This window comes from Carassius gibelio, chromosome A15, assembly GCF_023724105.1.
Source record: "Carassius gibelio isolate Cgi1373 ecotype wild population from Czech Republic chromosome A15, carGib1.2-hapl.c, whole genome shotgun sequence".
NCBI lineage: Eukaryota > Metazoa > Chordata > Actinopteri > Cypriniformes > Cyprinidae > Carassius > Carassius gibelio.
In genome coordinates this window covers 7,920,535-7,933,356 of record NC_068385.1, presented here as the reverse complement: position 1 = coordinate 7,933,356, position 12,822 = coordinate 7,920,535, and the positions used below count along the sequence as shown (strand labels likewise).

Below are 12,822 nucleotides of genomic sequence, written 5' to 3'. Positions count from 1 at the left end.
AAATATTTAATTATTTAATAATAATAATAATAAAATAATTAATTTAAAAATTATTATTATACAAATGATTATTTAATTAATTTACTTTAAATATTTTTTACCAGTTCTTAATTCTTTTTTATTTAAATGCATTTTAAACATTTTTATAAAAGAAAAAAGATAAATATAAGACTATATACTGTGTAAAATAGAATTTAGTTACTTAGTTTTTTTTTTCAAAATAAGAGAAATATTTAATTACTAGATTAATAAACTTTTATTTAGATAATTAAATAGTTTACTGTAAATAATAATTTCCCCCAGTTTTACACATTAAAATAATTCATTTAAATGTATTTTAAACATTTTTATGAAAGTATAAAAATAAATATACTGTGTAAAATAGACATTTAGTTAGAATAGTTTTTTAGTATTTTTTAAATAAGAGAAATATTTAATTATGATTTTAATGAATTATTATTTAGTTAATTTAATAATGTACTGTAAATAATTATTTTCCTCAGTTTGACATTAATTCATTCATCTAAATGCATTTTGAACATTTTTTATAAAAGTATAGAGATAAATACAAGACTACAGAGTATATACTGTGAAAAATATAAAATTAGTTAATTACATTTTTAATAAGAAAAAAATATTTAATTATTATTTTAATTAACTATTATTTAATTAATTAAATAATTTACTGTAAATTATTATGTTCCCCAGTTTGACATTAATTAATTCATTTAAATGCATTTTAAACATTTTATAAAAGTATAAAGATAAATACAAGACTATATACTGTGAGACAATTAGTTACTTAAAGTTTTTTTGTTAGTTTTTTAATAAGATAAATATTTAATTATTATTTTAATGAACTATTATTTAAACAATTTTCTAATTTGCAGTAAATAATGATTTATTTCCCCCTAGTTTGACACATTAATATATTAATTTAAACGCTATAAAAGTGTAAAAAGTAAAAATATACACTATACAAAATAAAGTAATTGAGCAAGGTTCCAAAAAATCACTAAGAAAACTAAACCAAACCACCAAAAACGATAACAATCTAATTTAAATCATAGCCCTTCTGTACATGTTTGAAATCTAAATGACAGTGGATTTCATTCTAATGTATTGATGTTAAATCAATGGCACCAGTAATGAAGATGATTATGAACTGTTATTAAATATCTGTCATGTGTAAATGTGTTCCACTTCCTGCCTTTCTAACGCTCTCTTTTCTCCCTCGAATCCCTCTCCTCTCCAGGACAAGAGCTCGCAGGCGCTGAGCTTGAGCAACGTGGCGGGGGTTTTCTACATCCTGGTGGGCGGCCTGGGTCTGGCCATGATGGTGGCCCTGGTCGAGTTTTGCTATAAGTCCCGCGCCGAGGCCAAGAAACTGAAGGTGGAATCGGCCGAACTGAATTTTAGCCCTGCTCCCAGCCCAACGCACAGTGTGCAGAACTTAGCCACTTATAGAGAGGGATACAACGTGTACGGCTCTGACGCAGTAAAGATATAGGGGTAGGACAGAAAGCCTGGGGTTCGGCCTGACGTCTGCTAATGTCGTGACAGCTTCCCATCCCTCCGTTTACTTACGTTCCGTCTTGCTGTGTTCACTTCTGACAGAGACCCCTTCATTTCTGTCGCCTGTCGTTCTTTGCTTTGTCTTCGTATGGCATCTGCCTTGACTAGAAGGTGTTGGGATTGCATTGGATTGTTCTTCCTGGCTGCAGTTGCTGGTGTTGTTGCACTGTTGGCTTTCTGTTTCAGACACCTGCATTAAAACAAACGGCGCACAAAACATTCACACAGGAGCTCAAATTACTACCAAACCAAACATCTTAGTATGCAACCTTCAAACACTTTATAAAGGATTGCTGCTTATATATTTATTGTTTAGAGATGTTAGCTCTCTGCTATAGACCGGCGGTTCTCATCTGGTGGGGTGATTTGATGGACGAAAGCAATGCTAAATGCAAATAATATCATGCAACTAACCACAAATTAAACTTTATAGTATTTTGACATGCATTTGCAAAAGTCTAATAAAATAGTCACTTAGATGGTTATTTGTGCAACAAGTAACCCTTGTATTATAATTTTTTGACTCATATATATATATATATATATATATATATATATATATATATAGTAAATCTTCAGTAAATCGTAAAAGCAGTAAATATTTAGCATTAACAGTACTTACAAATTACAAACAGAAAAATAAACATGCAAACATATGACTTTTTAAAACGTAAAATTCTTTCACAAACTGTACATTTTATGAACAGTACCATAACTATATTTTAAAACATTTTTTTTTTTACTGAAGTGTGGAAAATCAATTAATCTGTGAAAAAAGCATGGCGCTTGCAACACCAAGATCATGGGTTCAATTCTTGATTTTGAGCGAAAATTAACATGCATGAACTGATTGAATGAACTTAATTGATTTTCCATCATGCAGTTGATAAAATCATGTTTTTTTTATATTTTTTATTATATTTGTATTAATGTGTTGATTAGTTTTTGGTTTTATATTATTTTAATTTATGTTATAGTATTTTTTTGGTTTATATATATATATATATATACAATAACAAAAAAAAGACTATAACATAACATATATATATATATATATATATATATATATATATATATATATATATATATATATATAAATATATATATATATATATATATATATATATATATATATATATATATATATTGGTCATAAGGTCATAAAAATATATATATAGTATATAGTCTTTATCATTTTTAGTTTCATTCATTTATTTATTTATTTTTTATTTTTTTGTTAAACAGTGACATTAGTACATTAAAATGAAAAATGTTGCCTTGGTATTATTGTTTATTTTATTTAAAGCAAGAATTATTATGTTTTTTTTTTTTTTTTTTTTTTTTTTTAGTTGAGTCCAATAACCCTGGCTGCCTTTAACCAAGAAATATTAAATATTGTCTTATAACATCATAATATAAACTTTGTATTCACATTCCACAATACAAAACTTTGCAAGTTCATGACCTTAAATGAAGAAAAAAAAAAGTCACAACATACAGAAATAAATCTTTAACCAGTATATAATCCACATACTCAAAACCCAAATTGATGCGCAGCATAATACAAGGGTTAAAATGATTAAACAATCCTGGTACAAAGCTAAACCAGCTGAGATCCGCCGCTTTAGACAGCAGCTATGTGCAATGCTTTATTTGGTGCAAGTAGGGCATTATAGATCAAACGGCTGGTGGTTTAATGATGTTTGGTTGCATTTCTCTTTCTTTTGTTGTTTGCAACATCAACAAACCAGTCTATAATGCTGTGCTGATACTGAATAATATCTGACTGACCTCCAGAACCCTCCTTACGCAACATTAGCAGTATGAACATATAAAGTGTTGACTGTTAGGGGACACCGTTAATTAAACACTGGACAGTTAAATCCCTAGATTTAGTGGGAACACGGGCGAAGGGCTGCATGCTGGCGTTAGAAATGCAGATGTCTAGCCATGTTTTTCATTCTAAGATGTTTTCTGTATTCGTTTGTGGCGGCCTTGAGCTTTTCTCCGTTCTGTCGTTGTGAATGTGTCGAGTGGTTTCATTGTGATGTCACTGTGTCATTTGCATATGTTGCCCCGCCCAGAGAGTTCCACATATTCTGACTCCGCCTCTCGTCCCGCCCCCTTTTCTAGCTCACCTTCTCGGAAGCCATGAGAAACAAGGCACGCTTGTCAATCACGGGCAGCCTGGGGGAAAATGGGCGTGTCCTGAGGCCAGACTGCCCCAAGGCCGTGCACTCTGGCCCCTCCTACCGACATGGCCCCGCCCTCGCCGTGGTGTCCTCCGACCTCCCATAGAAACCAAAAACTCACCTTGTGCCTTAAAACATCTCAACCCTCTACCGAAGTTCAGATTTCACGCAAAACACAGGAGAAACACGCCGTCGCCGGCTCAAACGCAACAAACTCTGTACTCTTTAAGCCCTCGGAAAAGACATCAACAATTGAAAATAAGCCGGGACGGCATCGTTACGTCTGCTTTGACGTTAGCAAGCATCAAGGATCCATGATGCCTTATCCTGAAGCCTAACATTGGGGATGAACATCATCGCATACGAGACGGAAAATCACAACCATTAAACTGTAAATGTAAAGACTTTAGCCGCGTTTCTCTGTTTAGCCGTCCGGCATCATCAAACCTGCATTAGATGTATTAAACCATAACATATTTACAACATGGTCCACAATCACTAGCTACTAAACTGTATGTAGATATTCTCTCAGGAGCCAGGAAGAGGGAACGATGGATCTTTTATCATCTTTACAGGATTTCTTCAAGACGCCACTGGGAGCCGCTTGCTTTTTGGACTGAAATGTAAATAGACCAGTAGTAAAAGCTGAACACAATTCTTTTATAAACCATCTTAGATAATAAATCATTGCAATAATGAAAATAGGGAGACCTGACTTGTAATTAAGAGATCTTTTATAAACACACAATATTATATATATATACAGAAACCAATCTATATAATTGAGGGAGATCTGAACTAAAACAGCAGCGTTGCGTGTGAGACCATGGCATCTGTTCTGTTAACAGCTGTTTTGATAACCAATCAATTTACGCAGTGTGTACGTTTCTTTGTCCTTAATTGAATGTCCACACATTTCACAAATTGGCACAAACACATGAGTGTAGGATGTGAACGACACACCACATCGCACACCGGGGTCACACAGACTCCCGATTCTCACCTTTGGTGTTTGGTTTTGTTTTTTGCCTTGTTTTTCTCTTTGTACCCACTGATTCAAATAAAACTGGAACATTTATACAATAAGTCTTTCCATTTTCATGCTTTAAATGAGACAATATGAATGAAATATGACCATTAAGTCATTAATGGAGTTGCTCTTTAAAGCTCTTTAAAGGGACGGCTCAGCCAAAAATGATTTATTCATCTGTGGAACACAAAAAAGTAGACGATAAAAATATAGGGACATTGTTCACACTACTGCAACAAGTTGTGCATTATTTTTAATATGTTGAGATCAAAATAGTTTTAGACGGCTGAAATTACTATAGTTAGTACTTCTATGATGCTTCCCAGTGTCTGTTAACATCTATAAATGTCAGAAATGATGACCAAAAACGATGCTACAATTGTGAAATGTTTGATCAACTGAAATATGGAGAGGCCAAAGAACGTGGGTTCAATTAGCCCAATTAAATTAGTTACTTGGTTCAGCTAAATGAAAACTGTTGGTGAAAAATAATTTTGTTGTATCACTAACTAAAAACTATCTCCTAAACCAGATTAATAGAAGAGTCGGCCTTAAGTAAATTTGTAATTTGTAGGCTGATATCCCCAAAATGTAGAAACATTGTGACTCATTTGTAATTTCAAATAATTGATGTGTGTTTGCGCAACTCAACAAACCTGACACATCAACATTGACTCAGCATTTGTTATTCTCTTAAAACACCTTGAATATCTCAAACCGGTGTAACCAGCTAGCTTGTTGCTGGTCTAAGATGGTTTGACAGGCCAATGAATGGTCTAGACCAGCTAGAAACCAAAAATAGTGATTTTCTAAACTTCATTGTCTTTCCAAACCTATATGACTTTCTTTATTCTGTGAATTTTTGCTATGGTGAAATACTTTCTCCAAGACCAGATTAATATGCAGTCAGCCCAAGTGAACCATTCAAACTCATTCTCAAAAAAATTACCCCATATATCTTAAACTGGTGTAAATCAACTGGCTTGTTGCTAAGATGGTCTACTAACTTTGCCCAGCCAATGACTAGGTAGTAACTATCTACCAAGCAATGAGGTATTTGGGTAAACTGGTACTTTAAAGCTAGTTAAACACTACTGCAACATATACCTACAAATTTCGTTACAAGTTACTCAGAAACATATAAAGAAATACATTTTCAAGGTCAGCTATAAGTAAATAATTCAGTCTCAATCTCCAAAAACACCTGGTTTAATCAGTTGGCTTGTTGCTGGTCCAAGATAGTCTACTAACTTAGAGACCACCTAGAAACCATCTTCCATGTTTGAAAACCAGTGGTGGACGAAGTACACAAATCAAGTACTTGAGTAAAAGTACAGATATGTATAATAAAATATTACTCCAGTAAAAGTAAAAGTACTCCTTTTTCAATTTTACTCAAGTGAAGGTACAAAAGTATTCAATTTGTTAAGTACTTAAGTAAAAAAGTACTGAAAGATAGATGTTTGCAATTTTATATAGGCTAATTTAATTTTATATTAGCACATTCTTTTTATTTTTTTATAATCCTACTGCTCAAAATACCTGGGTTTTTTTTCCCAAAATAACCACTATATGGAGTCAAGATATATCTTTGTTGTTGGACTATATATGGACTACACTGACGAGATTAATGTTCACTGTGAAGCTTACACTGTGATGTACCTGAGAGAAAACAGAGATGACCATCTGATTTTCACCAGTAAGAACAAAGTATGTTAAAGTTTGTGGTTTTACAGAACATCACAGTCATATATGACATGATAATAAGGCCTGAAGATTTTAAGATTTTAAGATATATATATATAGGTGGCTGAATAAAAATATTTGGACATTATTTATAAAAAATTACCTCAGGTTAGCACCAGCGAGCTTGTTAGCTAGACAGTTAGCATCAGCTAACAATATTTACTTATTTTCAGTACGGTTATGAATAACGTCCTTAATAACAATGGATGAAAAGTATAGAGCTCTACTGATGATTAAGTCTAGAGTGTGTCCATCTTTGTGTGTGGGTCCATGTACATGCTGAATCAACAGGTAAAAAAAAAGCCTCAAGTCCAAATATTCATTTATCACCAATTAACTGTTTGACAAACACTTCCTGCTTCGATGTCCAGATCTGAATTTAAAAAAATCTCAAACATGCTGCAATGTCCCGATCTGAATCAACCGAGTCGCGAACAGGCTCCGAAGTCCCGATCTAAATCAACCGAGTCGCGAACAGGCTCCGAAGTGCCGATCTGAATCAACCGAGTCGCGAACAGGCTCCGAAGTCCCGATCTGAATCAACCGAGTCGCGAACAGGCTCCGAAGTGCCGATCTGAATCAACCGAGTCGCGAACAGGCTCCGAAGTGCCGATCTAAATCAACCGAGTCGCGAACAGGCTCCGAAGTGCCGATCTAAATCAACCGAGTCGCGAACATGCTCCGAAGTGGCGATCTAAATCAACCGAGTCGCGAACATGCTCCGAAGTGGCGATCTGAATCAACCGAGTCGCGAACAGGCTCCGAAGTCCCGATCTGAATCAACCGAGTCGCGAACATGCTCCGAAGTGGCGATCTGAATCAACCGAGTCGCGAACAGGCTCCGAAGTGCCGATCTAAATCAACCGAGTCGCGAACATGCTCCGAAGTGGCGATCTGAATCAACCGAGTCGCGAACAGGCTCCGAAGTCCCGATCTGAATCAACCGAGTCGCGAACAGGCTCCGAAGTGCCGATCTAAATCAACCGAGTCGCGAACAGGCTCCGAAGTGCCGATCTGAATCAACCGAGTCGCGAACAGGCTCCGAAGTGCCGATCTGAAAACTTCGACCAAAGAATGTAAAAAAATAACTCAATTTCTCTAATAACTCTATACTCTAATAACTCTACAAATCTATGAAAGACTCAGATCACGTATCTAAAAATAAATCGCTATAGTAAAAGAGAAATAATAAGAGGAGTGAAGTTTCCTACCATTCTGCTGTGTTTGGTCCTCACACGCGTCTGACGCTCCGCGGCGCGTCTCCGCCCCTCACACGCGCGTTTACAGCGTTAAATTAATCATCTTTACTAATTATCATACATTTACTTCAATGTCAGATTCAGGTACTTCATTTATTATTGTTCAATGAACTGTTTGAAACAAAAAAAAAGGTTGTATTTCAGTAATAATTCTAAATTATCAAAATAAAATATATAAAATAATGGTTTCTATTTTAATATCCTTTAAAATATAATCTATTTCTGTGATGTGCAGCTGTATTTTCAGCATCATTCCTCCAGTCTTCAGTGTCACATGATCTTTAGAAATCATGAAAATATGATGATTTATTATTAGAACTATTAATACAGTATTGTTCAAAATAATAGCAGTACAATGTGACTTACCAGAATAATCAAGGTTTTTCGTATATTTTTTTATTGCTACGTGGCAAACAAGTTACCAGTAGGTTCAGTAGATTCTCAGAAAACAAATGAGACCCAGCATTCATGATATGCACGCTCTTAAGGCTGTGCAATTGGGCAATTAGTTGAATTAGTTGAAAGGGGTGTGTTCAAAAAAATAGCAGTGTAGAAAATGATATGAAAGCTGGGTTTATATCAATTCTTTAAATTCTATTTCTGTTTTGTGCTTTGTCACATCAGGAACATACATTTAAAACACACACACACAAACATACACGCACACCATTTATTCCCCATATTGCACGTACAGTTCAATAACAAAACATTTCTGATTGAGTGCATCAACACCGACAGCACCAGCTCACAAAAACTAAACACCCATAAAACCTTTTATCTTTAAATTACACAACCTTCATCTGAGCGTGAAATCATATTCACTGGAGATCCAAGGAAAAAACTAAACATGGCACCAAACAGCTTTGGTTTTCCACTTGATTAGAGAAATGCAGAAAGAAGCTGAACTGAACTGTAAAGAGTTTTTCCGGTAAACAACACCATAGGAGTTATTTTCAACACTTTGAAAGTGTATATATGAGAACCACCCACAAAGTGTTAATTTAACACTTTCAAAAGTGTTGCCTCATGCAACACCAATACAGTGTTAAAATGTGAACACTAAGAGAGTGAAACATCAACACCAATGCAGATAAAAACAACACTGTTACAGAGCTGGGTGTAGCTTTGTAGCAAACACTGACAGAGTAAAAATTCTACACTATTCCGGTGTTGACATTGTGAAAATCACATTATACTCGGTGTATAAAAGGGTCAGAATTTACACCATCCTGGTGTTGATAGAACACTTATTCGGGAGTTATTTATGGTTCTGTATTACCTACTAAAAAAACCCTAAAAACTAAAATAAACTAGAAAATCACTATGAAGAAAACGTCACTGTCAAGGTTTCAAAACTTTATTTCAGCACAGAGCAAGAAACCATAAATGCCATGAAATTATTACAAATAACAGTTCACGACAATGTAAAAAAGATGGTCATTGCCATAGGACATTTGTAAATCAAATGGCTTGTAGTACATCAATTCCTCAGGTTTTTGGAGTACAAGACAATGCTCTTGTTCAACAACACTGAAAGCATGAAGGTGTTCAATAAACTCTGATTCCATACACGATACCAAAATATAAATTCCATCCTTAATAAAAATTTTAGCAATCTTTCATCAACAAACTCTAAGAAAACAACAAGATCACTGCGATACTCAGTACCTTGACACTTTACCCACGGTGTGACCATTACCTCGCTAGAGATATCAATCTGGAGTTGCTCTGAAATAAAATCAGAGTTTTCAAGGTCAGACAACAGCTCATTTGAAACAGGCCCAGACTCAATACCCCTGATAGTACATGACTCCCAGTGATAGGCAATGGCTATCATAACTGAGACTGAAAACAAAATGAATCTTGAAGAGTTCATCAATGGCAGCCAGTGAAGAGGATTCTTGACAGGGGATGAGCTTTTTATCCACCACAATGAAGTAGTGACTGATGGCTTCCTTGCTCCTCCCTGAGGCAAGAATGTATGGCTGACGATTCTCTTCCAGCTCAAGGTGTTCCTGTATGCTCCTGCATGCCTAAATGGGGGAAAAAAATTACGTCTTTGAATAATAATGATAAATTAATAAGTACAGCTTTATCAGTTAACATTTATTTGAGACTTTTTAGCTTAATTGCACATCATAAAGACCAGGAAGCACTCCAAATCAAAACCGTACATGCACGAACAACAATTTTAGTTTAGATCATATTTAGATTAATTTTACATTTATCATTTTACAGTTTATCTGATAGTAAAAAATAAATAAATATTCAATTCAAAGTGTAACACTTATAGGCCTTGTATTTTGGCACCAGTGTACCAGATACCTACTTTGTGAAACACCACCAGATGGTCAATAGCCTTGCAAATACTGATCCTTTGGATTTTCTTTCTTCCTGAAGCCTGGGGTGATAGGAGATGCAAAAGTAGAAGGAAGGATGATATATCACTGTCCCACTCTGGAAAAAAAAAGTAACTTTGTTAAATGTCTACACAAAAATGAGTATGTATAGTATGATTTTACTGCAAAGTCATTGGAGGTTTCACCTGGGGAATCCTGTGCCTCGCTGCTTTCTTTGCTCTGTTTGGCAGATGACAGTAATCGTTTCAGCAGTGGAGTGGGAGTCAAGGTTTCTCCTAGTCTGATAACCTTTGCTTTGAAAACTGTCGGCCACCTTTCCAAAAGTCTGGAAGCAGTTTCTGACCCAAAGAGGAGTGTGAAGTCCTGAAGAATCTGAAGCAGTTTGAAGAAAACACAAAGAAATTACAATATATTGTGATTACAATAATTCGGCCAGTTTCAACAATGCAGACCATTTGACAGTTCTCTGATACTAACATTTAAATTTTAGTAAAAAATGAAAGAAAATCCATACCAATCCTTTAGTGTCCAGGAACCGAGGAAAAACAGAGAGAATGGTGGTGGATCCCTCTGGATCATGGACAAGGCGCTGTCTGTATTCAAACGTTGCCTTCATCTTCTGTTTGGTAAGTCGATGTGGGACCCTTCTGAAGAATTGGAACACTCAATGTTACTTTATGCTGATAGGAAATGTTTAAGAACATTTAATTAAACTAACTTTAAGGAAAAAAAAAAAAAAAAATTTTTTTTGGACAATTTGCACAAATTTGTATCACCCAACTACATCTATCTACTTCACAATCTATAGAGCATCAAAATCACTAACAAACTGAATAATGCAAGAACTAATTATATTTTTAGAATTACCCTTCTGTCTCCATCATGTGTGCAACTAAGATGTTCACCATCACTTTCCTTGTGTCATCACTAATTGTGCCTGTATCTTCATACTCCTTAAGCACATTTCCTCCACCTGGTCTTGTCTGTAGAATTTGTTTTAACAGCTATAAAAAAAGAGAGTATTATTAACAGATACTATTATGAGAGAAGATAGTGCAGTAATATCTAAATTACCCTTAAATATGACCCTGATCTAAAAAATATTACCATTATATATGGGGATTACAAAAAAAAAAACCTTAATGAAACTGAATATCATGATGAGTAAAACACCCAGTGTCTGTGTAATGCTACTGGGACTCACATCTCTGGCCTGTGCTCATTGTGATGCCACATCATCATCTTCATCCTTTCTGAATCGTTTTGGACTAAACCAGTCACTCTCTTCACTGCTTTTTGAAGTTAGAGACAGTGTATCTGTATCCAAGCTTACTGAAGACTGAGGTGTGGAAGATCCTGTTAATGTTAAAACTGGGGTTAATAGTCATGTTAGTATATATTAATACTGAATTTAAAAAAAAACTAATAATGAGAATTTTTTAATCCAGAACATTGGTTGTTGAAATAAAAAGACTCAATATGATCCTTGCCATTTGAACACTGAAGATATTAAAACACTACCAGTACTCATTCATAAATTGGGATACAGATCATTCAACAGGTCCTGTTTTCACTCACCCATGTCAGTCAACTCATTTATGACTAAAACCAACCCACTGGTGGACATTAGATCAGGAAACACATCTTTATCCACCTCTGTACCAGTTTCATCTGTAACTGTAACAGCAAGCTCGTCTGGAATTGAGAACTTCTCTTTCACTGCAAAACAAAATATTTACCAATTTTAGTCAAGTTTTATTTATAATTTGACAAAGCTATAAAAAAAAACATATAGATTAAATTATTATGATATTAAATATCACTCACCCTCTGCTAGAAATAAATCAAAGCACGCCTCTGAGATTTTTATGAATTTCTTCCTATTCCGAAATTGTGCTTTGACAATCATTGTGATTAAGCACCTGAACTCCTGGCTTGTAGAGGAAGAAACACATCTTACTGGTTTGCTACAAACACAGACTCAATTTGAAACAAGATTGTAAAAAAACAAAAATATCAAGACAACTTTAATAATTTATCAAAACGGCAAAGATACCAATTAAATCGAAATAGGTTAACTTTTTATCCGTTATAACCCCTCATTAACAAGACAAAACGGGAACTTTTGAGAAATGATACCATTTTCGTCTCCGTGCAAACTTTCAAACTCTCCTCCTCCTGCAGTCTAAATAAGCGCGCGGTTTCTTCATCCGGAAAGACTTGCAATACAGTTTTACGCTACGTACAGCGCCCCAATGGTCAAACCTCGTTATTGCCGATACATTTTACATAAAAATATCTGTGGTAAATTGGTTTTAATTGTCGACATTGTCCACTTTTCTCAAATGAGACTTCCCCGATGACGTATGCAGCCTTCAAATGCGACCAGGACGCAGCCTCCGAAATGAGACAGCAATATATTCCACGACTACACAAATTACATTTTTTGCTCCTTAAAATGTAATTGAGTACTTTAATTCACTAAAATAAATAAACTAACGTTAACCACGTCTGACCATAGACTGTATAATAACACAAATCATATAACGCTGCTCAAACATCGACATAAAACGTATCAAGTTACCACAGTTCAAAACCATTAAGGTCCCAGAAGCATGGTCAACGATCAGCAGAAATCCAAGCCGAATCTTAAAACAAAA

The 12,822-nt window shown here is 34.8% G+C and overlaps 3 protein-coding genes across 6 annotated transcripts in view; 1 reads left to right on the top strand and 2 right to left on the bottom strand.

Annotated features, from left to right (window-relative positions):
- Positions 1-4,832, top strand: part of LOC128029075 (glutamate receptor 4-like) — a 77,342-nt gene extending 72,510 nt beyond the window's left edge. For 2 of the 4 annotated variants that reach the window (XM_052616550.1, XM_052616549.1), the window contains exons 15-16: positions 1,256-1,393; positions 3,709-4,832. In XM_052616550.1, coding sequence (XP_052472510.1) covers positions 1,256-1,393; positions 3,709-3,873 — 303 coding nt within the window. In that variant the 3' untranslated portion in view covers positions 3,874-4,832. Of the gene's footprint in view, positions 1-1,255; positions 1,513-3,708 lie in introns of all 4 variants that reach the window. The other 2 variants (XM_052616552.1, XM_052616551.1) reach the window with 1 other exon arrangement.
- LOC128029077 (guanylate cyclase soluble subunit alpha-2-like) overlaps positions 1-12,822 on the bottom strand; it is a 174,570-nt gene that overhangs the window by 113,901 nt on the left and 47,847 nt on the right. The window lies entirely within an intron of this gene.
- LOC128029082 (uncharacterized) lies at positions 9,146-10,778 on the bottom strand. The gene is made up of 4 exons (XM_052616566.1): positions 10,677-10,778; positions 10,348-10,534; positions 10,132-10,259; positions 9,146-9,835 (listed from the first exon to the last, which is right to left on the bottom strand). Exons 1-4 carry the CDS (start codon positions 10,776-10,778, stop codon positions 9,590-9,592), a joined length of 663 nt encoding a protein of 220 aa, XP_052472526.1. The 3' UTR covers positions 9,146-9,589.